Here is an 18297-nt window from a genome sequence, read left to right on the forward strand (position 1 = left end):
GGCCAGCCACTGGCCACCAAGAGGACTGACCTCCCCACTCCTGTCCTCACCCAGCCCAGAGAGGCTGGCCGATTCTCAAGTCCCAGAAGTGATTTGTTACCCCATTCCTTAGGGGAGGAGCTTAGGGTCCAGCCCGGTCTTCTGCTCCCACCTGGAATTGACTAGAGGGGGAAGGCACGTGGTTGAATGACAGGCCCCTTCTGCCAAGGGGGAGCTCAAACTTCCAGGAAAACCAGCCCTCCCTCATCAGAGCATCTCCTCTCCCCTCTGAGTGTCCAGCAAGTGGAAGCCAACATAGCACCTGGACCCCAGAGTGTGGAAAAGGCCAGGGAAGAATTGATAAACTAAGTTTTGACAAAATAAGTTAAGGAGACCAAAGCCATTTAACATATATTTATTGAAATCTACTTGATGCAAGGCACTGTGCTAGGTCTGGTAGGGGAATAAGACATGAAAGACCACCCCTGTCTTCTAAGAGCGCACAATCTAACGGGTGGGGGAGGCAGGGAGGGCGAAGCTCTAGTGCAAGGCTGATTATAGTCAAGTGCCATAAAACAGACAAGTTATGGAGATTGGGAGGAAGGAGAAAAGAGTGCCAACAACCAAAATACGAACTGGGGTGGGACATAGCTACTGTTTAGATACGCAAATACTGCTGAAGGCCCAGTTTAAAGAGAGCATTTCTACTTTTGAAAGTAAACACCCAAACTGATGCAATGACAATTACAGAATGTAAATATACAGAGTAACAGAGAAGTTATCGATTCTTTGTCTGATGGATTTGCTGGAAGTAGGGAAACACTTCCAAAAGCAGGAACATGGTGGGTGGGGCAAACTTGGGGTCAGTACAGGAATGATAATCAGACAGAAAAGCATTGGTCAAATTCACTGATACTAGAAGGCATAGATTTTTTAACCCATCTTAGCAAACAGAAAACAGTACCACATTTAAATGGGTGTTTACTATAGTCAGGGGGGGACTTGGGTCAGGAACTCGGGCCATGTGAACATAAGGAAAGCCAGTCACGTGATGCTTCTCAGGAAGCAGCCAAATGATACATTGGCTCTTGACGGATTGCAAAAAGCAGAGACCCACTCAAGCTGGCTTGGTCAGGGAAGTCTATAGTGGAGGGCAGTCCTCAGAAATCCAAGAACATGAGACCAGGCTTTCCCCAGGGTGCTGGGATTGAAGCATCTCTGTGGCACCTAGCAGGAACCCATAGATCTTCAAGCCAGTGCTGCCCAACTCCTCTAAATGAGGAGTGCTCCCTCTCTATTCCAACACCAACTAGAAACTTCTCAGTTTCCTTGTTTGCAGAACCTGAAAGGCCTGGCCTATCATCTCCAGCCAGCTCTGATGACCAGTTGCTGCCCATGAGTCACGTGGTTAGTTGTGGTTGAATGAATGTGGCCTAGAAGAGGGGTGGGAGTCACATGGCACACAACAGGGCCCAAGCCAGGGGCACTGGGAATGCAACACCACATGAACAGGATGCCCACTGTGATCGGGTGGGGCCCATTGTGGAAATCTAAGAGTGGGTCTGACACAACTAATCAACACAGCTAATCTCAAGCAGCAAAAATGGTAAGCAATCGCTTTTTGGGGAAAATTTCAGCAAGTATTCAAAACTTTAATAAAAGCAATGGAGGCTTTCTTTCAGAATATAAGAAAAGGATAGATATCTAATGAGAACTAGCATTCTATGTAACCCAACTGCTCTTCGCTTCCCTTGTAAAAGGTCTGTGTGATTAGAAAGAAAAGTGAAATGAGGTAGATACACAAATGCATAGACAAGCACACACGACAGAAAGCTGGATCACATTTTGCATCTGACGTAGTAGTACACCTAGAGAATCCTAGGAAACCCATCCCCTAGTTGCCAGAGGCAAAAACGGAACTCGGGGCAACTACAGGACATATGTGAAAGCCACAAATTGATTGTTTGGAGCAAACACAGCGATGGAAAAGATGCGGTATTTAGTGTTAACTCTGGAAAAGGGTTTCTTTGAGAGGAAATTATAGAATCAGGAATGGAAAAAAGTAAAGGAGGGCATGACAGGATGGCAGGACGTCATGTCCCAGCTGGGGAAACAAGGCAGTGTTGATGATGCTAAATTCCAAGTCAGTACTGCATCTGGATCCTTCAAGAAATCCGACAAATGCCTAGTGAATGGGCAAGAAATGGCAGAGTACTTGCAGGTACAGGTGCCAGATTGTCCCCCCACCATGACGTCACCATTCCTTACCAAAGGACACTTGTATCAAACACGTCATAACAGCTTGAAAAGAGAAAAACTGCTGAGAGAAGGAAGTAGCGATCTCAGACACAGATTCATGACTACTGCGAGAACTGAAGCCCACAGAGCAAAAGGAATTGCTATGTAACAAGTGCTGTCGGCGGATCTCCAGCCTGGGGCTCAGGATGGAGATGTCGCAGATAGTCACTGGTGTGGCCTGGCGGCCATTCCAGAGTACCTTCTGGCTAAGGTCACAGGGGTCACTGTGGGACCCTGCTTCCCAGGATGGGAAGTTCCGCCTCAGCTTTGGTGGGCCCATCAGAAGGGCACACTTCCTCTCCAGGCCCTCTAGTGCCCCTCCTGCTGCCTCTGATCCCAGGCACAGCTGCTGGGAAGCCACAGCCCGTGTGGCTGGCTTCTCCCTGTGGGCTCTGCAGGAGGGGCCAGGCTGCTGGCCAGCCCTTGCTGCTATTCCTCCTGGGGAGGCTGCTGGAAGTAACAGCCCAGCCCCAGAATGACCAGCTTTTATTTCTATGCCACAGGGACCATCAGAAGGGCATCATTGCCCTCCAAACCCTTGTTTTGTTGCCCCTTCTAGGCGCACCTGCTGTAAGTCACAGCCCAGGCCTGTGTGGCCAACTTCGATCACGGTAACATGCAGGCTACCAGAGGGGCACGGTTTCTCTCTGAGACTTTGCTCTGTTGCTCCTCTCAGGTGTGGCTGCAGGTGACATCAGAACACGCGGGTGAATTTCCCCCTCGTTACCAAAAATGGAAGCCACCAAACTGACTTCTTTCTTGTTCCAGAGTCACTTCCTAAGAGGAGGATGCGATTCACGTGACATCATCGTCAGGTGAGTCTTCTTGTGTTGGAGGAGATGTCTCTTGGGTGGATCTGCTACTCAGGCACTGAATCCACGCCAGACATGGCCAAGGCTCCCAGGAGTCCAAAGGATGGCCAGCTGTTGCCAAGAACAAGTTGGGACCACCCCATCGATCAGGTGAGGTCCAGCCCTGCTGCTGATGGCTAGGGCTAGACTGAGGAACAGTCAGTGTTCTGGCCAAGCTGTGATGGAAGTTTCTCTCATGTGCCTGAGTGGCCAGGTTGGATAGTCAAGTACTACCTGCAGACATGCGCAGAGTCTGCGTCTTGGATGAGGAGCGAGCCTGCTTCTCCGGCCCATTCCCATCCAGCCTGCCCGCTTGGAACATTCGCCTTCTGGTGGGGCAGGGCTTTCAACTTTTCGTTTGTAGTTAAAATTCTAGAACAAAATGTCATATCTAACTACTCAACCAATGAAAATTACGACTTAACAGACAATGAATGCTTGGATACATAAAATTAAAAGCTTACATAACAAAAAGTATAATAAAACTGCTACAGAGAACAAAGCAATAAAATTGAAAGAGATCGTCATAATCGATATAGAAAGAACTTCTGTATAAAGTCAATATATCCAAAGGTAACTTGATAACTGGTCAAAGGAGATGAACGTACGATTTGCATGCAAGAAAACGGAAACAGTATTTAAGTCACTGCATGAGAAAGAAGATGAGACTAGGAGTCAGAAGGCCTGGGTCCATCCCCAGTTCTGGTACTAATGAGCTATAGAATGACAGCAATAACTATGACGATGACAGCAGATGCCCTTCACTGAGTGTCTCTCCATGCAGGGCGTGGTGTCACAGTCCTCACCATAACCCCAGGAGGTAGTCCTGTGATCATCCCCGTTTTAGAGCCGGAACTGAGGGTTGAGAAGTAACATCTAGGTCCCATTAGATGACAGGTAATTGTTCTCAAAAAGGAGGTGTCACCTTACACTTGAGTCCTTGATGTCCCTGTTACTATGGGGATACTCTCTCAACGACTTGATTTTGAACAAGATAGTGCTGCTAAGGACGACTCAATAGCCTGAAGCAAACTCCAACCGATGCTAGTTTTGTGTATGTGTGGGACTCACCAGATAGAATTGGTTTCAGAAAAAAGGACACAAAAGAAATGGAACCTAGGAGCATGACCTCACAATGACAAGTTTTAGATGCTTAAAAGGCTTTGAAAGGTCATTTAAAAAAGGAACACCTTGAGTGGTTATATTGTAAAGTTATGAGACAATTTTTAAAAACAATTGTCCTAATCTTACATGGACACGTACTTATGGTTTGGGAGGAAATTTCTAGTGAGAGCCTTGTCACAATGCTACATGGAACACAGCTCGAATGGATGGAAACCATTTGATGTGCTTTGAAACTGATGACTCAAAAGGGGCTCCCAGGCTAGTGAGGTCAGAAATGCACGTGAGGAGTTAGAACAAAATGATATGGAGCCGAGTGTGGGGAGGAAAGGGGAATATTTTCTAAATTAATATATTATTCTATATAATAAGTGATTTATAATATGTATGTGTAACTAAATAAGTTAAACATTATGACACATTTGAGTATTCTATTTACATCCCTAAAAATTTATAGATTCAAGTAGGCCAAAAGACTTTGGGGCAATCTTTTCTTCGGGAAAGTTGGGCTCACATTATGTTGACACCATCACTGAATAGCTGTGTCAGTTTCCCTGAGGTGGGAGCTCAGAGGGGAGGACCAACAAGCCGCCCTCCAGCCCCACATCCAGGTTTCTCCGTGCATTCTCAGATTCAAGGCCTGCAGATTTAAATACCTTGAAGATATCTGATGCCAGATAAACTAGCTGAAATAAATTAAAATGGACAAAGCTACTCTCGAGAGGCAAAATGGGAAATGTACACTTATAAATTGCTGGTGGCAGTATAAATTGGTTTCAACCTTTCTGACAATAAAATATATAAGCGCTACAAAACTGTTCATCTCCTTTGACTCTGCCATTCCACTCTAGGGTGGAGGGGGGGTAGGGGGAACAGGACCCATGGACAGACAAGGGTCTGCGGGCCTCATCTACTCATGATGGGTTGGCTGATGCTTCTGCAGCGAGGATCGCCTCTTGAACACGCGGCCACACTCACTGCACTCACAGCGTTTGGCTCCACTGTGGGTTCTCCGATGGCGACTCAGGCCTGAGCTCCTCCGGAAGGCCTTCCCGCACTTGTCACACTCGTAGGGCTTCAGTCCGCTGTGGATCCGCCGGTGTTTGATCAGGTCGGAGGGGCCCCGGAAGGCCTTGCCGCAGTCGCCACACGCGTAGGGCCGCTCGCCCGTGTGGATGCGCTGGTGCTCCAGGAGGCTGGAGCTCTGCCTGAAGGCCTTCCCGCACTGGCCACACTCGTATGGTTTCTCGCCTGTGTGAATCCGCCGATGCTTAGTGAGCTCTGAGCTCCTCCGGAACAGCTTGCCGCAGTGGGCACACCCATAGGGCTTGGCACCGCTGTGGATGCGCTGGTGCTCGGCCAGGCCATTGACCCCTCGGAAGGACTTGCCGCAGTCGTCACAGTCGAAAGGCAGGTGGCCGGTGTGCATTCGCTGGTGCTTGAGAAGCTCTTGGCGATCCAGGAAATCCCTGCTACAGGCCTTGCAGGCAAAGGGCTTTTCTGAAATATGCAGCTTCTGATGGCGAAAGAGGTGGGTGTTCACTTTGAAGGATCGCCCACATTCCTCGCAATCAAAGGGCTTCTCTCTGCTGTGGACGCGCAGATGTTGACTAAGGCCTGCGTTCTTCTTAAACCTTTTCCCACATTCCTCACACTCGAAGGGCTTTGCCTCCTCCTCCATTTGCTCCCTCTTCTCCGTGGCATCATCCAGGGCCTGGCTTGGGCCGGGGCGGGGCTCTACAGCCACGTGGCTCTTCCGGTGCTCATTGAACTCAAAGACTCCCCTGAAGACCTTCCCACAATCCCCACACTCCCAGCCCTTCTCCTCACTGTGAATTCTCTGGTGCTGCACAAGGAGGACCTTAAGCCGAAACGCATCCCCACACTCTTTACACGCAAAGTGATGCTCTACAGGCAGATTCTGGGGGTTCCCTCCCCTCCCCTTAGAGTCCCCATTCTGTTTGACCTCAGGTTTGGGCTCACTGGCCCTCGAGGAGCTCTTGGATGCCATCTCCTGTGGTTGGGCGTCTTCACCCTTCGTCTGGTGTTGGGTCGCCAAGATGCTTTCTGAAATGAGAACCACAGACACTGCAGTCTGTAAAGGAGGGAGGAAGGAGGTTATTCTTTGTTAAGAATCGCTTTCCTGCCCAGCTGGCGTGGCTCAGTGGTTGAGCGTCGACCTATGAACCACGAAGTCATGGTTTGATTCCTGGTCAGAGCACATGTCCGTGCTTATGGGCTTGATCACCAGTGGGAGGTGTGCAGGAAGCAGCCAAACAGTGATTCTCTCTCATCATTGATATTTCTCTCTCTCTCTCTCTCTCTCTCTCTCTCTCTCCCTTTCTCTCTGAAATCAATAAAAGTATATATATATTTTAAAAGAATCGCTTTCCTCCTGAGACAGCTGCAGAGCACTGGGCCTGGGGGCCACCGGGTCAGGACAGCTGGTGCTCATCTGACCAGAAGCAAGGACAATAGAGGGAAAGGGCAGAAGAGCCTGATTGATCTTGCTTCCTACCAAAGTGGGCCCAGGGAGGTCTCCCCTTCTGTGAATGAGCAGCAGCCACTCCCTTTCCCCCAAGACTCAGCTGGGCTTCCCCCCCCATTTCCTCACATTTCTTTAGGATTCTTTTTTACTCACCAGAATACGTAGCTCGATCTGCGTTAAGGGTCTGATACCAATAGTGCGTGTCCTGGCACCCAGTGAGAGACCAAGGCAGGATTCAAAACAGGAACTCCTGCTCGTGGGAAAGGAAACGGGTTATGGCAGTGGCCAGAGATGGCATCGGAAAGAGCACAGAATAAGCAGGGACTTCAAAGGGGAACCTCCTTCAATTCTCAAAGCCTAGGTTTGCTGTGATTTTCGGAAGTCATTCGTCCATTTCAAATGCCTTCCCCAATGGGTAACTCCTGCCAGGGGCTCGATGAGATGGCTCTGGGCCTGCTCCGTTGGAGTGGCAGGTGGTTGTCCTGGGAAGTGGACCCTCCCTTTCTCTATATCCACCCCCTCGGGGCCCCACACTGAACTCCATGCTCTTCCACAATCCACACGTGACCCCGGCGTCTCTCTTCTAAGAACCCTCGCTACCTCACACATCAGCATGATGGTGAACAGGAGCTTGCTGTTGCCAACCTTTCTTTCGACAGTCAACTATAATGAAATGGCCATGCGATTTGTATCATTTGTGAGATTAATTAATTATAAATTACAGTGGCACATGTATTTCAATTTCTTTTCTAATAAAAAACTGGAGGGGAGCCTACCTATGCCATTAGAAGTTGGGGGGAGCCCTGCGAGAAATCGAGTGTAACAGACCCTTGTATTTTCTTACAGCCCATCCCTAGGGGGCACAAGCCCCCTCCATCCCACTCCTGCTGCTTAGGATCATGAAGCTGGTGGAAGGGCTAGGGGTGTCCTTACCCACAGAAGTCACGTTGCCGTAATATGCCGGCGTCCTCTGCTCAGGGTCCAGCCTCAACCACTCCCTTTTTGTGAGGTACTGTGCCACGTCACCAAATGTCAGTGAATCCTGAAAGAATTAAAAAGGATCATCAGTTCTCCCATCCATTCTAGAATGAGGTAGAGGCAGTCCCAGTAACAACAGGGACATGAGGTGAGGGTCTGGAGCGGGTGTGCCCTGCTAACATGGAGAGCTACGCGCAAGTGTCGAGAAGTCCTAGGAAGACAACCTGACCATGTGCCAGGAGACCTGGGCCACGGCACTGGCCTCCCCAGGGACCTTGGTTCAGTCCCTTTCCTGGATTGAAATTTAGCTCCCCCAGTGGTATGATGGGGATTACAAGCCCAGTGGGCATCCATTCCTTGGCAGAGCCCAGGGAGAGAAGCGGAGGAAGGGAGAAATGAAGGGAGGGAAGGCAGCAGCTGAGGTCCAGGCCCTGCCTTGTGTCATGCTCAGGCAAGAGGTGAGGCTGAGGCTAGAACAGGGAGGAGTGACGGGCAGAAGACAGCACAGCTCACCTGGCCCTCTAGCATCTCAAGATGGCCTACTAGGACCTGTTTTCCCCAGCTCTATCCCGGAGAAGGGCAAGACCCTGGTGGGGGGCAGGAGCAGGCAAAGTTAAGGGAAGTGAAAAGAGCTGTGAGTGACAGCAGCCCTGGGATGTGACCGGCAACTTCCTTTCCCCTGGTTTTATATCTTGTTGAGTCTTCTCTTGCATAGCCGTCGAATGACAAGCCACAGCCTGGGTAGGCCTAAGAAAACATACCCCAAGTGGTGGGCAAAGTGGACTAAGAATGAATGCAGGCAGGTCAGAGGGAGCCCTGACGAGACAAATGAATGGTAGCCCAGGCACAGCCGGGAGAAGACAAAGACGGAGGGCCGATGGCAGGGAGACTGGCTCTCAGAGACAGGCCAGCCACAGGCCTCCCAGCAGTGAGCCTTGAAGAGGTCAGTGCCCACTCACACTGCACAGGAAGAAAGCGTTACCCGAAGAATATCAGAAGAAATAATTAGGAAGTGAGAGATTCTTTCCAACTGTGTAGGGGCAACAAAAAGCCAGATCAGGCCACTGGAGAGAAGAGAGGCAACGAAGGGCAGGAGGCAGGGCTTTCTGCCCAGCGGCAAGGCCTTTATTAGCCACCTCCCACCCACTGAAGCAGTGCGCCAGGTGACCATGAGTCAGCCACAGACAAGAACACTTGTGTGATACATTGGACAAAAGGGAGATTTAAAAAAAAAAAAAGCTGGAAAAAGAAGCATCAAAGAAAATATCTTCAAGCACTACCTTGCTAAATTAATAAAAAAGGTCTGAATAATATATATGTTACCTTTTTCTCCCAGGTTGCAGAATAGGTGAAAAATTACAAGATGCTACCACAGACGTGCGCATCACAGGCCTCCCACTTCCGTGAGTTCAAAGAAACAGGAGCATGGTGTCTGTTCTGATGCCAGGTCAATTCAATTCCATTTATAATTAAATGAAAAGGAAGCATTTTTACACCAGCTCAAGGAGTACAAAGCCCAGATACTCCAGCTGAAAGACTTACATAAAATTTGATGCTATGTTAAAAGGATGGATGGAGATTTCCACTTCTGGCTGTGATGGAGTAACAAGGATAGACTTTATGTCCTGCCATAAACAAGCAGAAAACTGTATAGAATAGATGTATGGCAACAGGATTTTTTTTGTTATTGTTGTTAATCCTCCTCACCTGAGGGTATTTTCTCATTGATTTTTAGAGAGAGTGGAAGGGAGAGGGAGAGACACAGAGAGAGAGAAACATCGATTGAGTTGCCTCTCGCACATTCCCCGACCAGGGCAGGGATTGAGGCTGCAACTGAAGTACATGCCCTTGACCAGAACTGAACCCAAGACCCTTCAGTCTGCGGGCTGGTGCTCTAACCACTGAGAAAACTGGCTAAGGCAAAGCAACAGTTTTTAGACATTAGACAGCAGGCAGCACAGGATCATGATCCCTGAGAGAAGAAAAACAAAATGAGGTGAGCCTTATCGCTGTCCAGGTTCTCTCTCTGGAAGCAATTTCCAGACTGAGAGTGTAGAGAAGGAGGACCCAAATAGAGCTCGCTGGCTTCAAGGCACAGATCGGTGTTTAAGGCAGCCGGACGTTCCAGAGCAGAGTTCCAGAAAGGAGGGAGCTATGCAGAAAAAGAACTCCAAAAAAAAGTCTTCATAAAACTCCCCTCGTGTCTTTCCTGACTCCCCAGCCATGAATGCACACAGTGAAACTCCAAGACTGGGGAAAGCAGGACCAGGAAGCTGTAAGCAGAATAATTCCCAGAACACACAAAGCAAGAGAGATGCTCAGGGTCCAAACAACCAGCAGAGAGGAGTCCTCAGTGATCACCTGGGGCATTCAGTAGACAATAGTGCAGTGAAGGCCCAGGGAGAGGGCAGGAGAGAGGTTGGGGGTGTCAATGGGGGAAAAAGGGGAACATCTGTAATACTTTCAACAACAAAGGGAAATAAAAACAGTAATAAAGGAAAAAGAAGAGATGGGACAGATAGAAACAAACAGCAAGACAGTAAATTTAAATCCAACCATATAATTAAGTGAAATGCAAATGGAGTCAAAAAGGGTAGGATTTCCTTCTTTTTTTACAGCTAAGTAGTATTCCATTATGTAAACGCACCTCACTTTTTTTGGGGTGGGGAGAGCATTATACTAAGTGAAATGAGACAGAGAAAGACAAGTGCCATATGATTTCACTCATAGGTAGAATCTAATGAACAGAATAAAGTAACAAACAAAATAGAAACAGACTCATAGATAGAGAACAGACTGGTAGCAGAGGGCTGAAGGCTGGGCGAAGGGATTAAGCAAAAAAACAAAAAACCCCTCATAGGTACAGGCAACAGTATGGTGATTACCAGAGGGAAAAGGGGAGTTGGGGAGTAGAAGCGAGTAAAGGGGGGATAAATGGTGATTGAAGGAGACTTGACTTGGGGTGGTGAACACACAATACAGTGTACAGATGATGTGTTGTAGAATCGGGTACCTGAAATCTGTAATATTTTGTTAACCAATATCCCCCCGATAAATTTAATAAAAAGAAAAAAAGTACAAACGGACTACACACTCCAAATAAAAGGCAGATAGTATCAGACTGTATTTAAAAAATGAGTCTCAACTATATGCTGTCTACAAGAAATCTTAAATTTATATAAAGACTTTAAATGTAAAGACCTGGGTAGGTTAAAAGTAAAAGGATGGAAAACAATATGCTATCACCAACAGGAAGGGTCTAAGTTATCCCCATGTCATAAAAACGAGAGAGAGCGGGAGAATTATGAATGCAGCTCAGAGCTCTGGAGACTGTACTGAAGGGTCCTAGAACTCAGAGCGGGCACAACTGGAGAGGTTAGGTATCAAATCAACAGGTGGCAGAAAACCAATAAACAAACGAACAAAACAAAAATAAATAAAAATGAAAAAAAAAATCAACAGGTGGCCGATGCAGGATGACATGCAGATTATAAAAATGCGAATCCTTGGCAGAAGATGTAGACAGACAGAACTATTTGTTAAATCATCAAAAAAAGGTAGGCAAAGGGGAGAGGATGGCTAAATATAGATTTGCTTTTTAGGAGGTGAAAGGCATAAACTGAGATCGGCTTGTAGCTAAAATGGGCACACCTATACTGCAGTGAGTGCTACGCTGGGGTGGGGTCTGGGTCTAGAAAGGTCAGCTTTCTGTTTCTGTAATGTGTGAATTACTGGTAACCAAACTGCATTTCTTTGGTAATCAGAAAGGAATAACAATTTTAAAAGGTGTGGGTAGATTTTGGATAAGAAAGGTGCTCAGATGCAAGAGGACAGGGCTGAGGCCAAGGAGACAACAGGGAACCGCCCTCCAAGCTGGGCAACATCCTGAAGGGCCCATATGGGCAAGGCAGGTACAGACAGGGAAGAGGGGTTGGCAGGAATGTGGGTAGTCCCAGAAAACTTAGAGGCAGCACCATGGGGTTGCGACTTCCAGGGCTTGTTTCCCCCCTCCTCCCACACTGTCAGCGCCATGGACAGGTGTGTGCAGGCCTTCCTTGGCCCCAGCATCCACAGAAGCCCCCTTCCCATCTCTAACCAGCTGCCCAGCACAGGCGATTCCCTGATGTGTGAATTAAGCCCCAAGTGCCCAGCAGCCAAGCCCTCTATGTCCCGCTACCACCTGGGCAGGGTCCTCTCTGAGCAGTTGGATTCTTCCTGGTTTACATTTGATGTCTGGTTTGACTTCCAACTCGAAACGAACTGGTCATAGATTACTTATACGATTCATTTATTAAGATGTACTTCCAACTGACATTGAGGTTTTGCTGCCAAGTGTAAGGGCGGTGGGAGAACAACTTGCATTCACCTTCTGAGAAAGATGGCCTGTTATAAACCCTTAGGCCAGAGACCCAAGTAAGCCCTTAACCCCCGACAGGGCCCTGGCTGACCCAGCAGACCCATATTCTGCACCCCAAATCTCAGTCATTCCTTCCAGACACTCTGACCTTCATCATTCCTAGATATGCCAAGGCGATGCCTTTCAGGGCCTCTGGCCATTACACAAGTGGCTTCTTCTAGGAATTCAGACCTCACTCGAGTGTCTTCACTCTCCAGCCCCATCAGGGTATACTAGTAATACTAGTAACACTTTTTACTACCTAAAAATTATCCTCTGAAATTGTTTGTTTTTACCTGACTTTCCCCAGAAGAAATGTCACCTCTCACAGGACAGGGGTCTTTTTTTTCTTGGTCACCCCTACCCCCAACATCTGCAGCAGCTCCTGGCCTTGAGTGGGTAGTGATAAACAGAGGGGGGGGGGCACATTAAACAGAGCAAACTGCCATTTACGGGTTTGGAAATGTGTTCCTGTCCCCAAAATTAATTTGTCTAATTGTCACAACCTGTAAGTTATTACGCCTCCATTTTACAGAGAAGGAAGTCATGGATCCAAGAAGTTAAGTAACTTGCCTAAGGTCCAGCTCCCAGTATTTTAGACTTTTCGAACCACAATAGAGGAGAAAAATAATACCCAACCTCTATCACCAGAAGATAGGCAGTCACGGAGAGTCCCTGCAGTTGTCTCTCTCTCTCTCTCTCTCTCTCTCTCTCTCTCTCTCACACACACACACACACAGTTCTTCCAAGCCACCCACATTTGAGAAAATCCTCTTGAAGTGTTCCATTTAATGGAGCGGATCCCACCAAAGTGTTTTTATTTATCTGGCCTGATTAACTGTTGAAATCCCGGAGCCACAACTCCCAAGCGAATCGTTGGTTATTCTTTCCCAGGTAGCAACAGGAGTGGTCCTTCTTGTACCAGGCTTGCCCAGGGTCTTCACCTGAGGGCACCTCACATCACCGCCCACAGCAACAGAGCCCACAGACACAGAAATCTTTTCGAAGGTGCTCACAAACACGGGAGGGAAAAGGTGAGCCTTGATTTCACAAAAGGAAGCTAAACTCTGTGTAATTAACCAAGTGTGTCTGGTAAAAGCTTTCGGAGAAGCAAAGACAGACCGTTACAAGAGATAATACATATTAACCCCTCACTGCAGTTAAAAAATAAAATTATCACCGATCTCGGAGACAACCTGATCATTAGAAGCCATGTTGCACAATGGCTCCACTTTAAAATGGTGGAACTAATCGGGAAATGCTGGACGCTGTGACCAGAGTAACAAAAACAGGTGTCTGCTGCCTTCTGAAAGTGGACCTTGGGGGACCAAGGTCAAAGCAGTTCCAGGCAGAATATAAAAGCCATTGTCGTGTATCCAATGGTTCCAGGGGATGAGGCTGACCTTTAAAAGTAAGTCACTGTGGATAAGCACCCGCCAAACCTCACACAGTGCACTCCTACACCCAGCCGGGAAATGTAACTTCAGAGAAAGATACAGGAAGGCATATCTCTGCCTCCTAATATAAATCATATTATCTTCCTTTATTAAGTGAGATGTGAAGTGTGGCTAATGACTAGATGCTCTCAGAGACCCAGAGCCCTCAAGTGACTTCAGATTCCACCTTGAACCTAGTCGAGTGCCACGCCACTGCGGCTGTTTCATAAACACAGGGAGATCATGTCCATGCTAACCTGCTGCCTGGCAGTCTGAAAAGCCATGCATTGCAAAGCATGAGAGCTCATTGCGTGAACAAGTGTTCCTGATAGTGCTTTAGATGGCAATGTGAATTTCAACCAACTCATTTAAATAGACTTTTGCGCAGGGAATCAGAAACATTAAGAGAACCAAAATAATCATTTAGCTTTGATCAGAGAGAACAGAAAGAGTTGAATTCAATGGAGACAAAAACCAACCCATAATCACAAAAAGAATTAGGTGTCTTCTGTTCGACTTTGAGCTGAGGACCCCCTCCTCTGGATGTCTGGCTGCTAGTAAAGGTTGATTTGGAGTCTAAAAGATCAGTTTTTGACCAACCACATGGCACAAATAGCCAAGCAACCACCTTGGCACTCGTCAGTCCCTGGGCAGTGGGGGCAGGGGACAAGCAGCAAGGCCACCCAAACTAGATCATTCTGGTACCTTCTGGAAATTTCCAAGGGGTGCCAGAAACACCTGGACTTCCTGGAGTATCTAGATAAGGACTGCAGAAGAATGTTCACAGGCCGCAGAAGACAATAGACGGCTCATGATATTCAGTTTGGTTCTGGGCTGGAGCAAAAATGTCCTGGGGTACCTTTTTGGGTCTTTTTTTTTAGCATCTAATTCAGATAGGTGCCTTCAGCTCCTTCTCCCATCCACATGATCACCTGGATCCCCAATTCTCCTTACCGGGGACCTGTTCTTCCTTGAGTTGTATCACTTACACTGAGAGAACTGTGTCTGGGCAAAGACGGTGAGGCGATACTGACATATATGAAAATATAGTCGCTTCCACAACGGAAACAATAGTTCTCACCATCTTGCTTCCCCACCCGTGGGGTCTTCTAACAGCAAGGCCAGCTTTAAGGCCACCAGATAGGTCTGTCAACACCCAGACTTAACCCAAAGGGACACACAGAGATGGCTCATCACGTCTCGGAACGATTCTGAGTGATTAGTCAACCAGATAAATGTCCTACCTGTTGGACCAAAATAATTCAAGGAGACAGAAGCAGACTTGGGAACATGTCTTTTTGGGTCGTGAATGCTCAACCAAAGGACAGGCTGAGACTGAACATACTCTGCAAGATCCTGATCTCTGCCCCCCCTCTCGCCCCCAGCAAGGCCAGGATGCTGAGCCCAGGGCTGGAGCCGGTCTGGCTCTTTACCTGCCTGGCCAAGATGGGGCCCCAAAGTCCTCATTTGGGCTCACCCTGTACTGTACAAATGCACCGCTACTAGAAGTGGCATAATCTTAAAGGGCCGAAAGAGAGGGTGTTTCACCAGGAAAAGTCTGTTTCTCTTAGGATGTTTTTGTCTGTGTGTGTGTGTCTTTTTTGGTGTGTGTGGGTGGGAGGCATCTGTCTCTGTCTTCCTCGGTTTTGCTCCCGCACTCTGCCTGGGCACCTGTCCCTCTCTGTTTAGGTTTCCATTTTCATTCCCTTCTATTAAAAGCCAGAAGGTAAACCAGAAGGGGAGTTTGTAATGTTTGTTGTACTTACTTGAGGAAAGATTTATGTTCCCATTTCTCCAAGAAGATGCATGCCATTTTAGTAAAAATCAAAATAAATTGTAAGCACAGCTTCATTTAGGTTATACTGCCCTGGATATGAAAGAATCTAAATGAGGGCGGGGGATGCTGTACAAATCCCAAGGGGTCCCTGGGCCATTTGAGGAGCTCAGGTAAGTTAGGGCTCGAGCTGGATTAGTGGGTTAGCACCCTGGCTTGGCTTTTGCTAAGAACTCCAGCGGCAGAGTAGCAGGTGTGGGTGGGGCCAAGGAGTCTGCATTTCTAACCAGCACGGGGCTTGGGATATAGAGCTGCTGCTCCTCCTTAGCACTGGGCCATCTAGATCTGGAGGCTACCTCCCCTCTGCTCAGCAGACAGGATTCTGGCCCATGAGCCTCCTAAGTGGAACCCTACTATGTTCTGTCAGACTTCTGGAAGAGAATTCACATTTTCTAGTGATTTTCCAAGGGGTCTCTCACCCAAAGAAGGCTGGAAATCGCTGCTCAATAGGATTCTAAATATAGCTCAGGGACTTTTTTTGGGACTGGACTGGACTGTGCCAAGCACTGTACAAGCTGCTTCTACTTAAAGGCCCAATGGGGGAGGGGGACTGGCAGATCTGGGCATTAGTGCCCAGAGGAGGTACTGTTCTAGCAATCCCATCTGAAATCCTTTGGTAAAGGAAAAATGTCGGGTCTGAGGTTGAAGAAATATTTTACTGACCAAGGAGACTGGAGGGGGCTGGTGGCTGGGCTAGGCAAACGCTGGCTGGAGGGTGTCAGTTGGAACAGGGTGGGACCTCCGGGAAGAGGGCCAAGATTTTTTTTTGTTGGGGGGGGGTGGTGATTGAAAAGGACCATGAGCTTTGGGCAGCAGGCGAGTGTGTGTGTGTGGGGGCGGGGGGAAGGATGGAAAAAGACATGTAATTAATCACCCAAATATAGACTAAAGGAGGCAGCAAAGGAGTTTTGGGGGAGGTGGTACTGGAGCAGAAGATGGTGGCCCCTAGAAGGGCAACAGATAAAGCCCTGTTAAGACCAAGGGCCTTGAGCAAGGGCTGCCCCTCCCCCTCCCTCACAGACCTTGGGCTCCGAGTCTAGTCTATCCGCCTCCATCCTCCCTGCCAAGATGAGGCTCGACCCCCACCCAAAAGCAAAGGAGGGACTCCACTAGCAGGAGCCTTCCCAGCTCACTTACCAGGCGCCCCGGACTGCGGCTCAGCCCCCGCCCCCTCCCTGACTGGGGAAATGCCCTTTAAAAACCCACCTAACACCCTCCCCCCTCGGCCTCCATTTCGTTTGGGGAGGGGGTCAGTTCCTTCCCACAGACCCGTTCCCACGCCTTAACGTCTTCCGAAAAAGCAGCGTAGGCCTCCACACGTCCGCGAATCCCGCCCCTGACCACCGCCCCCTGCCCGCCATGGGAAGGCCTTCGGCCCTCCTCCTACCCCCCAACCCGGACCCAGTCCCCTCTCCGGCTGGCCCCAAGGCCAAACAGCCTACTGCAGGCCCACCTCACAAGGCTTGACAGTCCCCTCTAACCTCACACTCCCCGAAGCACTCATCCCAAACCCCCACATTTTCCCGGGTCATCCCCCTGCGCATCCTTCCGCGGTCCACAGGATCACCTCAGTCCCGAACATTCACCCGCGGCCCGCGTACTGTCCCGGGCCCCCAGGACATCCTCTCGCGTCCCAAATGATCAACCGTCTCAGCACACCCTTCATTGCGCCGCGCACATCCTCCCGTGGCCCGCACGCTTACCCCAGCCCAGCGGTAGTCGACGCGCGGCTCTCGGCTGAGCGGCGCGGGAACGGCCCCGGCAGGCCCGGCGTGGCAGGAAGCGCCACGGAGCCACCCGCGCCCGGCTGAGCCCCACAGCCCCGCGGAGCGTTTCCGGAGCCGCGGGCGCCGCCAGGGGTAGTGTGGGGCGAGGCTCCGCCCAGACCCTGGCCCCGCCCAGTATTCAGGCTACGATTGGTCCGGAAAGGGGGCGGGGCGGAGCGGGGCGGGACTGAGGCCGGGTGGGGGGTGGGTCCAGCCAGAGCCCTTGGAGTCGGGCGCGCGCTGGCGAAGCCTGGGTGGAGGTTGGGGGAGTGGATCGAATGTACTAGTGAATTAATGAATGAACGAGTGAACGAACCTACCAGCCCACGAAAAAAGGGAACGAAGGAATATAAAGGACGCCTTCTCCCGGGTGCCTTCTGGACGGGGGTGAGGGTGGGGAGAGGAGAATGTCCGGCGAAATAGAGCAAAATCAGGCCCCACTGGAGGGGTCAGAGTGCGTCACTGATTTACTAAAGATGTGAGCCCTGGTTGCGCCAGGGACTGAGAATACGTCTGTGAGCAAAACCAGGCCACATCCCTGCCCTCAGGGGGCGCGCATTTGGTGTCCAAGAGTTCCTGTGAATGTGTCTGTGTGTGTGCGCGCTCGCGCGCTCTTGGGGTGGTGGGGGTGGGGCACGGAGGACTGGTGGAAGGGAAACGCACTTGAATTAATTTCAAAACAACAGGTTATACAGTAAAGGAAAAGGACAGGGTTCTTGGATCCGGGGTGCTGCAAGTAGTGACAGCTAGTTGCAGATGAATTTGCTGCCAATCAACCAAAATCTAGGAAACTGCAGCAGCCCTGCAGTGTGCTAAGCCCATGGATGCTTTCCTGAAGATGCCTGTTTCGAAAGGAAGCCGGTAATCAACAAGGATCAACATGTAACACAGAAGAGTTATCAAAACTGTGAAGACCATCAATTAGGGTGATGGCTGGGGGACTTAGGTGAGGCTATGGTTGAGATGAGACGAATGACAAGAAGGGCTCAACCATGTGAAGGTTGTTGAAGGCAGGAAAGTGTCCACAGGTAAAAGGAACACCAAATTGGACGTGTTCCAGGATCCAAAAGAAAATGCTGGAGTGCAGTAAGTCAGCCAAGGGAAAGAAGAGTCACGCGCTGGGCACTGAAATTGAGTCTGAAGGATATG

General features: G+C 49.3%; 1 protein-coding gene across 2 annotated transcripts; it reads right to left on the bottom strand.

Moving 5' to 3' along the window:
• Positions 1-377: 377 nt before the first annotated feature.
• ZNF275 (zinc finger protein 275) lies at positions 378-17217 on the bottom strand. Of its 2 annotated transcripts, none has more exons than XM_036304963.1 (4): positions 17086-17217; positions 7672-7780; positions 6892-6988; positions 378-6317 (listed from the first exon to the last, which is right to left on the bottom strand). In XM_036304963.1, exon 4 carries the CDS (start codon positions 6259-6261, stop codon positions 5161-5163), a length of 1101 nt encoding a protein of 366 aa, XP_036160856.1. In that variant the 5' UTR covers positions 6262-6317; positions 6892-6988; positions 7672-7780; positions 17086-17217; the 3' UTR covers positions 378-5160. The 2 variants fall into 2 exon arrangements, with proteins under 2 accessions (XP_036160856.1, XP_036160857.1); XM_036304964.1 differs by having other exon boundaries at positions 378-6345.
• Between the last annotated feature and the right edge of the window lie 1080 nt (positions 17218-18297).

This window comes from Myotis myotis, unplaced genomic scaffold (assembly GCF_014108235.1).
Source record: "Myotis myotis isolate mMyoMyo1 unplaced genomic scaffold, mMyoMyo1.p scaffold_m19_p_4, whole genome shotgun sequence".
NCBI classification, from domain to species: domain Eukaryota; kingdom Metazoa; phylum Chordata; class Mammalia; order Chiroptera; family Vespertilionidae; genus Myotis; species Myotis myotis.